The sequence below is a fragment of the Bos mutus genome, chromosome 12, assembly GCF_027580195.1.
Source record: "Bos mutus isolate GX-2022 chromosome 12, NWIPB_WYAK_1.1, whole genome shotgun sequence".
NCBI classification, from domain to species: domain Eukaryota; kingdom Metazoa; phylum Chordata; class Mammalia; order Artiodactyla; family Bovidae; genus Bos; species Bos mutus.
Genome location: NC_091628.1, coordinates 12654095 through 12666238, shown reverse-complemented (window position 1 = coordinate 12666238; position 12144 = coordinate 12654095). Strand labels below are relative to the sequence as shown.

The 12144-nt window shown below is 44.8% G+C and overlaps 1 protein-coding gene across 1 annotated transcript in view; it reads right to left on the bottom strand.

The window, feature by feature from the left end:
- The window catches only part of TNFSF11 (TNF superfamily member 11), a 41817-nt gene extending 34768 nt beyond the window's left edge, over positions 1-7049 (bottom strand). Inside the window, exon 1 of the mRNA XM_070380831.1 lies at positions 6733-7049. Within this exon, the coding sequence (XP_070236932.1) occupies positions 6733-6948 (216 nt within the window). The 5' untranslated portion in view covers positions 6949-7049. The remainder of the gene's footprint in view (positions 1-6732) is intronic.
- Between the last annotated feature and the right edge of the window lie 5095 nt (positions 7050-12144).

The window sequence follows — 12144 nt, the reverse complement described above, 5'->3', positions numbered from 1 at the left end:
CCTAGCCTTTTCCCTTAATCAATGTGTGTTTTAATCAGCCGAAGAAATCCATTTCCTAGCCCCAAAGAAAACCTGCAGCCAGAAGCAGTTTCCCTTTTTGTTGAACCTCTCACCAGTGTTCTTAGATGGGAGAGCTACATCTGTTAGAAGGTGACTGAAAACGTGTTTGGTGATGCTTGGGATCAGCTGGGGTGAAGGGGGCTCATGAGCACCTATACATATTCATGCTGAGGGAATGCTAAAATTCTTGAAGTGCGTGGGATAGTCCCACCCAAAATATCCCCACAGAGTTATAGCTGGTCGCCTAGTTACAACAGGTACCAGCACAAGCATTTCTTCATATATTACTTTTTAAATTGTCTGCCAGCTCCTCCTGGGGCTCTGACGAGCCTTTGTAGTGGTTTCAACTGCCAAGTAAAGAGGAGAGGTAATTAGCTACCTAATTGTTTTAATAATAGTGGCTTAATTTATCATTCTCTCCTTTCAAAAACTTCAAGGTACTTCATGTGCACTTGCTTTTTAGGTACAGGCTAGATTTAAAAAAAAAAGGGGGGGGGATTACATAAGTCTGCCATAACCAAAGCACAGTCAGTTAATACCAGCTCTCTCAATCCCTGGTTTAATTATCTTTCTAAAAGTCAGTGGAAGATGTGCAGATTTATGAACCAGCTGTCAGAAGTAAACTAAGTACCCTACCCATATCCAAAACTCTCAAAACAAAATGATAGCCTTTCCACAAATGTGCACCCACCAATGCAAATTTTATCATTCCACTCTTGTACATTAAAGGATTGGTAACGTCTAAAATCACGGGAGAGGTGTCACTTAGGACTCAAAACTACTTGCCACCCATATTTGTCTTTTATGTCTCTAAGATAATGAGTACGAATCATAATATCTGAGATTTCATATAAGGCAAGCTTTCCATTCCATAGTTCTGCTTAAAAGCCCACTTACACCAGTAAGTTTCCCACAAAACCAGAGAGGCTTGGGCAACTGATATGAAGGGTCACTGGGTTTAGACCTCAAGAAAGAAGTTTCCTGCGAAGGCCTCAGTTGGCTCACCACCAGAAAGCCGCTGAGCTAAAGAGACAGTGTGGTATTAGTGGGGAAACGCCTGGGGACCCTAACATTGGTTAAGCTCCAACCCCACTGACAAGCTGAGCGCCATCAACAGAAACAGTAGCCCCCATGACTCTTGCTGTGGGAAGTATAGTCCTGTCATCTTCAGGGTTACAAGATCAGCCAGATTTTGTTAGAAATGCAGGTGCCCAGGTCCCACCCTGGGCAGTGCCTGTGGATCTGCATTCTAGCTCTGATTCGAGGTGATTCTCTTGCACGTTAAGGTTTGAGAAGGGATGCTTTCAAATACCAAAGGTACAAATATCAATTGTCTACTATTAAAATGTCTCCAAATTTCCTTGGATACCCACTTTTAAAGTTTTTTCACAAGTAATACCAGCTAGCACAAAAATACTGATATGGTCAATAATGGCTAAAGGTTTAATGAAGAGAAATATGATGCAAAGATTTTAGTCTTTTCTCTCTTAAAAAATAGCCCTGCCCAGGTCCCACCCTGGGCCAATTTATTCAATATCCCTAAGAGTTGAGGTCAACTGAATCTCTCTCCCCGAGTGTATCTAATGTGTAAGTGAGAACCACTGTTTCAGATGGTCATGTTAGGGCTTGTTTGTTGTTTAGTTGCTAAGTCATATCTGACTCTTTGCAACCCCATGGACTGTAGCCCACCATCTACTGTCCATGGGATTCTCCAGGCAAGAATGCTGGAGTGGGTTGCCCTTTTCTTCTCCAGGGGATCTTCCCAACCCAGGGATCAAACCTGTGTCTCCTGGATTGGCAGGTGGATTCTTTACCAGAGTCATCTGGGAAGCACATTTAGAGCTAAACATATATAAATGTTACCAATTATTTTCCGAAATGAAAGTGTGACATCATTCAGTTTGATATTATACTCACTTATTTTGTTTACTTAAGGGTCATACATTAGAAATTTATTTTTAAATTTTATTTTATTGAATTAATTTGCAATGTTGTATTATTTTCTAATGTAGAGCAAAGTGATTGAGTTTTTTACATATATATGTGTGTGTGTGTGTGTGTGTGTGTGTATATAGCAGTTTGCATCTGCTAATCCCAAACTCCCAATCTGTCCCTCCTACACCTTCTGTCTTGGCAACCAGAAGTCTGTTCTCTATGTCTGAGTCTATTTCTGTTTCATAGTAAGTTCCTTTGTGTCCTATTTTAGATTCCACATATACGTGATATCATATGGTATTTGTCTTTATCTGATTTACTTCAGTTAGAATGATCCATCCATGTTGCTGTAAATGCCATTGTTTCACTCTCTTTATGGCTGAGTAATATTCCATTGTCTATATGTGCCATATCGTCTTAATCTAGTCATCGGTCAGTGGACATCTGTCCTCATGTCTCGGCTAATGTGAACATGCCACTGTGACACAGTGGTGCAAGTGTCTTAGGAACTTATTTTTCATCTACAACCAAATGTCTATGTTAGTCTGCTGCCCTTGCAACTCTCCGTGCATGCAAATAGAGACCAGGAGAAAGGGCGGAGCAGAGGTGCAGGGGTGCAGCGCCAGCCACGTGTGTGCATGCTAAGTTGCTTCAGTCGGGTCTGACTGTCTGCACCCCATGGACTGTGGTCCACCAGGCTCCCCTGTCCATAGCATTCTCTATGCAAGTATACTGGAGTGAGTTGCCATGCCCTTCTCCAGGGGGTCTTGCCCACCCAGGGATCGAACTGAGGTCTCCTGCACGGCCGGCAGATTCTTCACTGTCTGAGCCACCAGGGAATCCCCAAATCACAGTAAACTGACTTACAAATGAATTCACTGTACTAGAAATGACTGAAAATATTAAGTGAATCTTGAATATCTGATTTAAACTGGACTTCAAAAATACATGTATCAGATGGTGTGGTTCACATGCAAGTAACTCAGTCTGAAAGCTTCCTTGAAACTTCATCGCTTGTAGGGTTAATTGAGGCAGGATGCTTGCCATCTGTGCTGCTGCGTTTTCTGGTTTTTTAAGCCGCCAGCCCACACACCTCCACATCAGACTTTTGGTAGTGACGGCTCTCCTTCTTGGGTAAAGAACAGCCCAGGGAGGTTGGTGTGCATGCTGAGGGTTTGGGGAAAGAGTTAAAAGGGAAGAGAGATTGAGTTTTCTGAAAAACTTATCTTATAGCTAAGTTCTAAACTTTGAATATGGTTATATGGATGTTGTGTGTATATGTGTGTGTGTTTAAATACACATCAATATTTAAAAGCAACTTTTTGGAAGGGATTTTTTTCTTTGTAAACCGAAGTATGAATACTATGTGGTAAATATATAGCACAAACCACACGCTATTTTTTCTTTGGCAAGGTTGGTGGGGGAAAAGCCAATCTACATTGGATCTAGTACTTTTTTTTTTTTTTTTTTAATCTAGGCACAAGCAATCTGCAAACATTCGGGAGGCACATTCACTTTTAACTATTCAAACATGAGTTGAGAAAGGGAAACTCGTTTTAAGTCACTATAATTTTTTTTTTTTTTACATTATTTGGGGATATTTTTCTAAATGCATTTAAAACTAAATTGAACTGTTTTTTCTTTGAACTTTTTTTAATGGGGTATAGCCAACTAACAATGTTGTGATTCTTGAGGATTTTCAGGACTTCCCTCTCTCACTTTTAAACAAAAACAATAAAACTGGCTCCATTTTCTTTTCTTTTTTACTATAAACTGCAAACATGCTACCTGATATTAGATGATTTCATTCTAACTCAAATGCACTCAGGAATCCCAAGTAAGTGACCCACAAACTGAGTGGAAATCAAAAATCTATCTCTCATTTGGTACCAAGTTCTCATCCAAAGGAACTGATGTAAGTGAAAACATTCAACCAGTGTCAGGTCAAACTGGGTCTATTCTCTCAGCTAGAACTTTCAAAGAAGGCTTCCAGCAAATGTAAAAGTGTAAAGAATTGTAGACTCAACCTACAGGTACTGACCATAGAGTTTCAACAGTTACCAGTGGATCTATAAGCAAACATGTTATTATTTTGAAACAAATTCCAAACATTCTATTTCATTTGTACCTTCTTCTGAATGTATCTCTAAATGTCTAGGACTCCTTTAGATATCATCCTCAGCAAAACCTAACCACATCTAGTGGGATATTCCTATGAAAACATTGTTCCAAATATTACTTCTTTACTGAAGAAAGCCACTTTTTAAAAATGCAGCCCAAAGCTGGGTTCAGCATAATGGCTAATACATTTTATATAAATATTGGAGAATCCCAATCTTCATGACATCTAGGAAAACTGTACCCAGAAATTCGATGACATTAAATTCTCCAAATGAAATTTTTCTAGCCAGGCTTATTAACTTACATGTGGACTTTGAAAAAAATTGTTGGAAGTTTTCACTGTTATCCATGTGACGTCAAGACTGCTAAACGATCATGAGAAGGCTAGACTTCTCAGCCCGCCAGACCATTAATACTGGGACTCCGTACAAAGAGGTCAAACAATTTCTTCAACAGCCCAGCAAGTCATTCTTTTTGAAATGGTCACATTTCCATGGTTCCTGTCAATCTAAGCTGTTCCTGGTCCCTACAATCCATTCATCCCCTAGCTCTTTCAGTGCTGAATACTCACTTCACAATTCCTGCTATGAAAATGCCGTAATGCTAAGGTGTTAGAAGAGATAAAAGACGGAGAAGTACTGGGGCTTCCCCGGTGGTCTAGTGGTTAAGACACTGCCCTTCCAATGCAGGGGAGTTGAGTTTGATCCCTGGTGGCAACTAAGAACACACATGCCCCAGGACCAAGAAATAAAAATTAATTAATTAATTAAATTTAAAAAGAGGGAACGACTGCATCTTCTGTCTCTTTCCTCAATGCTTCTCTCTTATTTGACTAGGAATCTAAAGTCTTTTGTTATAGTCCCCATCATTACCTGGCATCATGCATGCAACACAGCAGATGGGCACTGTATGTTGACTAAATGATTCTTAACTCGTATTCCGCACCACTGAATAGTGCCAAGTGCAGCGCAGGCACTCAGTATGTAAGAATTAAACGGGGGAGGGGGCAGGACCATATACCGGATGAGAAAATGGATAAATCAGCCATTTTTGGCTGCAGCGCAGTCCAATGAAAGAAAAATGTTTCATCACTTTCATATAGATTTGTGTAATCTAAGAGACCCTGATGCTGGGAAAGATCGAGGGCACGAGGAGAAGGGGGGGCAACAAAGGATGGGTTGGATGACATCACCGACTCGATGGACATGAGTTTGAACAAGCTCCGGGAGGGAGACCGTGAAGGACAGGGAAGCCTGCTGCAGTCCATGGGGTCGCAAAGAGTGGGACAGGACTGAGCGACTGAATGACAACGTTGCAAGAAAACTACTTGAAAGTTGTGGTTTTAGAAAAACTTTCTCAACAGGAAAATATGTTTATTAACATACAAATACAAATTTTCTAAAATACTGTGCCTAGTATGTCTACTTCTGTCTCAGTTCATAAACTAGTTCTACAAAATGCAAATTAGTGGATACTGAATACTTAGCAAAAAGTCTATGATGACAAGCTCAGGACTCTGGCACATGTCAAAAACCTGTACAATCCAGGCAATGCCATGTCTCATGCATCCAATTTGGTTTAGTAATCACCTTTGAATCTGAAAACCAATGAAGTCCAAACCCAACTCTCTTTTCCCATAAAAAAAAATGCACAGTCAGCCCCCCACTTCCTTTGAGAAAGAGTTCACAGCACCAGACAAGAATATTTGAATGAATCCAAGCAACTGCACAGCAATTTCCAAGAAAACACAAGAGCAGAAACCACCAGAAAGCATAATGTTACAAATTTACCCCTTCCTTTCTACTATCTTCCCCAGTCCCTAGCCGGTTTCCCCATCTTTGAAAAGCTTGGTTATTTGCTAGATTGTCGCCAGGCTGTGCCAGGGCAGAGAACTTCACCACCTCCACACACGTCTCGCTTCCTTCCTCCGCCCACCTTCGTGGGAAGGCACGTGGGCCCTTCTCTCTTCTTTCACCCAGAGCGAGAGAAGCCCGGCTCCTAAGACTAGGCGTCCCTGGCCACGCTGTGTCTTTTGGTCCATCTGTATGCCTTGGGCATCGCCACCCGATGCTCCAGAGGCTGCGGGCAGCGCACGCATTGCGACCTTCGGCTCCGCGCGCACCCCGGCACGGTGCAAAGCAACCGGCCCCAGGACCCCGCAATCTCTGGGGGGTGGGTGGGAAGGGAAAAGGTCGGTGACGCCTGACTGGAGACGCTCCATTTTGTTCCTAAGTGAACATCAATAAGTTCATTCTTTGCTCCAAGAAGGATACAGAAGGGGAGAAAAGCGCGTAATCGTTTCCAAAAGAGGTGAGCGACCAATGCGGTCTCGCCGGGGGAAATTCAAACGCACCACGCCGGGCGAGCCCAGCCTCAGCGAAACAGCCTGGCCGGGCTGCGCCCGCGGGGACCGAGGCCAGCGCTCCGGGCCCCGCGCCCGGCTGCGCCGCAGTCACACGTTCTCTTTTATTTAAGAGTCCCTTTCCCCTCCGGAATATGCAAGATCCGGGGAAGCCCGGCCGGGGTCGGGGGGGAACCAAACTCCACCTCCTGCCAAGTGCTGGCGGGTCGAGGTGGGCGCGCCCCACCCGCGCGCCCTGTGGGGCGAGCACTCACCTGCGCTCGGAAGTAGAGGAACAGGGCGACGCTGCACACGACCTGGCCCAGCCCCAGCCCCAGGAGGGCCACGAACGTGGACCGAGAGGCGGCGGCGGCCGCGGGGGTTGCGGGCGGCGGCGGGGCGTGCAGCGGGCCCTCGTGCGGGGCGCCCGCGCCGCCCATCTCCTCGGAGCCGCGCAGGTACTTGGTGTAGTCTCTGCTGGCGCGGCGCATGGCGCTCGGCCCCCTCGCTCGGGCGCTCGCCTCCCTCCCGGGCTGGGCTGCCGCGCGCTCAAGTCCGAAGGCGGCGCGAGCCGGCGCGCGGCCAGGCGGGCCTCGACGCGGGGCGCTCAGAACCCGGCGCTGCTCCGGGGGCGCGCGGACCGGCGGGGAGGGCTCCCGGCCGCCCCAACTCTTATAAACCGCCTCGGGAGGGCTGGCCCCGCGAGCCAACCCGCCCCGGGCGAAGCTGCCTCTTCCACTCCCACCCCGGGCTCCCCTTCCTTCCTTTCGCCCTCCCTCCCTGCCTCTCTCACTCAAAGGCCTCCTCCCTCCCCGTCGGGGCCCTCGGGGGTGGAGGCAGTGGGTTGGTCCAGCGGTTCCCAGACACCACTTGCCCGCCGTCTGAAGCTCGAGGAGATGGGCTTTCTGAAAGTCCAAGAGCTGGGTAGGGGGAGAGGCGAGGCAATGCCTTGGTCAAGGATGAAGGTGACGTTACAGACGTTCCTGAGTCAGTCTGCATCCCTGAGCCTCAGTTTCCCCTACAGGATTTAAAAAGTCGGACTTAGTGATGTCTGAAGGCCCTTCCTGCCTGTCTCACCTCCTCTTTCCTCCCACGACCCCCCCATTTTTTTTTCTGCAGGAAGCATCCTCAGGAGCACTGAGGGTGCAGCCTCTAGCATATAGGTTCCAAATATAGATTCTGATTATGTATTTTGGCAAGCTTAGGAAACCAGAACCCTCTCCCCCAAACCCTGGTTTCTGCACCCTCAAAGTGGCTTTAAATGAGGCAGATTTTGAATGTGGCAGCAGGAAGCTTATAGGAACCAAGTCAGACTTAAAAAAAAAGAAGAAGAAGAAAGAAATGGTACAGAGAGAGGATCCAGTAAGGTCACATATAGGACCATAGATGTTAAGAGAGTTGGGTCATATGCCATTCCTACCGCTTGGCAGTTATTTTCCTTCAATGTCCTAAAAATAAGAGTATACACTTGGAGGTGGGCCACCCAGGAGGGCCCATCCTGCTGCCAATCAGGAAAGGAGAATGTTACCCAAAGCTGAGCTGGCCTTAAATGTTGGGTTTCCTTGCTAAGGAAAACTTTCTAGGGCTTTTCAAAAGTCTCTCTTCAGAATTGTACCCCTTGGCGAGAAAATGAAAATATGAACATTGCTCACAGATTTTGAAACTTTTTCAGTAGGAGAGAATGGAGGTGCTGGCCAAGGTAAACACAGTTAAAAAGTTCGGATGTTTTCAGTTTGTGTCCGTATGTTTTCAGTTTGTGTCCCCTTTTTGCATAGTTCTCGAAAGGACACTTCCAAGAGGGGAGATTTTTCACAATGGCACATCTCTGAGTCACCAAAGTTTGTGTTCTCGGTTGAACACTTAGAACTCATCATGCTTTGAAGAAGAGCAACTGGGATGGGTTAAAAAAAAAAAAGGACCCAAACAAATGAAATGATTTGTTCCGATTCAGATCAAACCCAGGGCTCTGTGACAACCTAGAGGGGTGGGATGGGGTGGGAGGTTCAAGAGGGAGGGGAAGTATGTATACCCATGGCTGATTCATGTTGATGTATAGCAGAGGCCAACACAACATTGTAAAGTAATTGTCCTCCAATTAAAAATACTGCTACTGCTAAGTCATTTCAGTCGTGTCCGACTCTGTGTGACCCCATAGACAGCAGCCCACCAGGCTCCCCCGTCCCTGGGATTCTCCAGGTAAGAACACTGGAGTGGGTTGCCATTTCCTTCCCCAGTGCATGAAAGTGAAAAGTGAAAGTGAAGTCCTTCAGTCGTGTCAGACCCTCAGCGACCCCATGGACTGCAGCCTACCAGGCTCCTCCGTCCATGGGATTTTCCAGGCAGGAATACTGGAGTGGAGTGCCATTGCCTTCTCCGCCAATTAAAAATAAGTAAACTTTAAAAATTGTGTTTAGCATGTATACGTGTATGCATCTCAGGTTTGATGGGGGAAACGGGAGAACAGCTTTCAAACTCCAGTAGAGAAACAGCAAACGTGTCTACTTCGCGAGGTCCTAGGTTTCTTCCTACTTTTTGTTTATTCACTTTGGGAAATCAGGGTTGTATTCCCTCTCTTCCTCTTCATTATTTTTCTTCTTTGGGGAAACAATTCTATATTTCATCCTTTTTACAAATCTTTATTGAGTTCAAAGATTTTTAAAATGTGTGATAACTACTAAACCCACAGTGATTTTCATATATAGCCCTATCCATTCTTTTTCAGTGTTTTTTAAAATATTTCTTTGTTTCTTTTTGGCTGCCTCAGGTCTGTCAGTTGGGGCATGTGAGATTTTTCATTGCCATGCTGGCTCAGTAGTTACAGTGTGCAGGCTTAGATGCCCTGCGCATGTGGGATCTTAGGTTCCGGGCCAGGGACAGAACCTGCGTCCCCTGCAGTGGAAGGCAGATTCTTAACCACTGGAGCACCAGGGAAGTCCCATTTTCCAATGCTTTATACAAGTCTTTTATTCCTTGGCATCTTGCTCTTCAGATTACAAGGAGTTCCCTCAACTCTCTGAATCGCGTTTGGCCCAAACTTCCCTGGTGGCTCAGCAGTAAGGAATTTGCCTACCAATGCAGGAGACTCAGGTTCAATCCCTGGGTTGGCAAGGTCCCCTGGAAGAGGAAATGGCAACCCACTCCGGTAATCTTGCCTGGGAAATCCCACGGAGAGAGGAGTCTGGCGGGCTACAGTCCATGGGGTCACAAAAGAGCTGGACATGATTGAGTGACTAATCAGCAACCACAACAAATGCTTGACCCAGTAGCTTCATGCATAGGCCCATAAATTACACTCCTACGGAATTCTTCATGTGACACTCTTACCTGCACGGCAGTTATTTTCCTTTCTTATCCCAAAGATGCCATCCCACAGTGTTCCCACATCCACAGGCTGGACTGGAGACCCCAATGTCAGTCCACGTGTTGCTTCTTCAATGGTAACGAAATTTTCTGACCTATTAATTTTTTTGTTCATTTGGCAACATTCCACTCCCTAATTATTCAAAATTTGCCTAATAAATGGGTGGTCCCATGGTTGGCTTCCTTTGGAAAATTCTGCATTAAACAAAATTACAGTAGTTGCTTTTTGTTTAACACAGGTCTTATCGGTGACATTAATGTACACATGTATTTTGTAAATCTCCAATAAAGGGATTTGGAATTCTCTGTTTTCCAAAGAGTTCTCATCTTTTTTCCAGGGGGAGGGAGGCTTCACATACCAAGGGTTTAAGAAACAAAGTTGGGTAAAAAAACCCAAAAAAAACAGATGAGAAGCATCTATAGGACACGAATGGACAGTGAAACAAAAATGGCCTGAGTGTCAGTAAAATAGTCAGTAGAGGGGGAACTGAGAGGGACTGAAAGAGCAGGAGGGATCTGAAAAAGACCACCGAGGATACTAAAGATTGTGCCAAACTGGAGAAAAGCATTCAGATCCATTTATTTTTATTAATTCTATATTGGAATATAGTTGATTGACAAGGTTGTGTTAATTTCTGGTGTACAGCAAAATGATTCAGTTATACATCCACATGTCTCTGTTCTTTTTCAAATTCTTTTCCCACTTAGGGTATTGAAGAGTATCAAGCAGAGTTCTTTGCGATGTACAGTACAAATCCTTCTTAAAGCATCATGTTGGCTGTCCAAGTTATCACCACAGACCTGCAGTTTTCTGTTCTTGCCAGGGCATCTTGGAGTGCCCTAAACCCCACTGGCCCATCAGTGAACTCTCAAGCTGGTTACCGCGTCTTAGATCATCTCTGGTTCCTGCTTCCTTCCTGCTGCATGTTTTCCCCTCCGGCCTCACATTTTATGCCCCAGCAACATGGGACAGCTTTCACCCTCGCATGTTCTTGCCTTTATGTGCGCACAGGCACTCAGTCAACCTGACTCTATGACCCCCAGCGACTGTAGCCGGCCAGACTCCTCTGTCCTTGGGATTCTGCAGGCAAGAATACTGGAGTGAGTTGCCATTTCTTCCTCCAGGGGATCTTCCCGACCCAGGGGTCGAACCTGCATCTCCTGCATTGGCAGGTGAATTCTGTACCCCTGAGCCACATGGAAAGCCCCTCATGCCTTTATATCTTGCATTCATTCGATGTCATCTGCCAGGAGTGATCTGCCCTGACGTTTTCACTTGATCATTGCCTTATTTTCAAGCATTCAGCTAAGGTCCTTTGTCCCCATGAAGCTTTTCCTGCTAGCCCCCCACCCCCAGGCTGAGCACTACTTCTGATCCTTTATGACGCAATGTGAATATATTTATCGTAGTTGTGAAACTTGTTTTTATGATCTTTCGTTTTCTTCTCTGTCTCTGTCTCACCCACTAGACTGCAGGCTGCCTGAGGGAAGTCATGAGCTTTGTATTCCTTCCGCCTTCCCACAGTGCTTCATGATGGTTTGTGGAATGAATGAATAAGTAATAGAACATAATGTGTTTCTGACATTCCGATAACAGAGGGCTGACCTAGGGAGAATACTAAGTGTCAAATAGCAAACTGCCCAAATAACATCACTCTCTATACCAATAACCCAATTTAACTGGGGAAACACAGCAAACGTAAGGGCCTATCATACCTGGACAATAAGGAGGCACACATATAGAAATTTTAATGCCAATTTTGTAAAATTAATATCAAGCTTGTAGAACTTCAGAAAATTTGAACTTGGGTGACTTTCAGTTTTATGTAATTATCTACACTGTAGCAGCTTTCAAACTTTTTGGCCTCAGAATTTGTTTACTTTCTTACAATGGAAACTTCCCAAAGCATTTTCTGTTAATGTGGCCTGTAGCTGTCAATATTTACCATATTAAAAATTCACAGAAGTGTCTACTCATTTGTGGTAACAATATATAACATCATTTATGAAATATGTATCACTTTCAAAATAAAAATAAAGGTGAATAGGATTGTTTATGCTTGCAAATCTCTTTAATAGAAGACATCTGTATTTTCTTAAGTGCTTCTACACTCTGATGTGGCACATTTTTTTCCTCAACGTATATGAAGAAAATACAGCCTCACACAAACATATAGTTTGAAAAAAATAGGAATATTTTAGTTGCTTTTCCTGATACAATTATACAGGGTGTTTTCCTTTTCTGCTGCTGCTAAGTTGCTTCAGTCGTGTCTGACTCTGTGCAACCCCATAGACAGCAGCCCACCAGGCTCCCCCGTCCCTGGGAT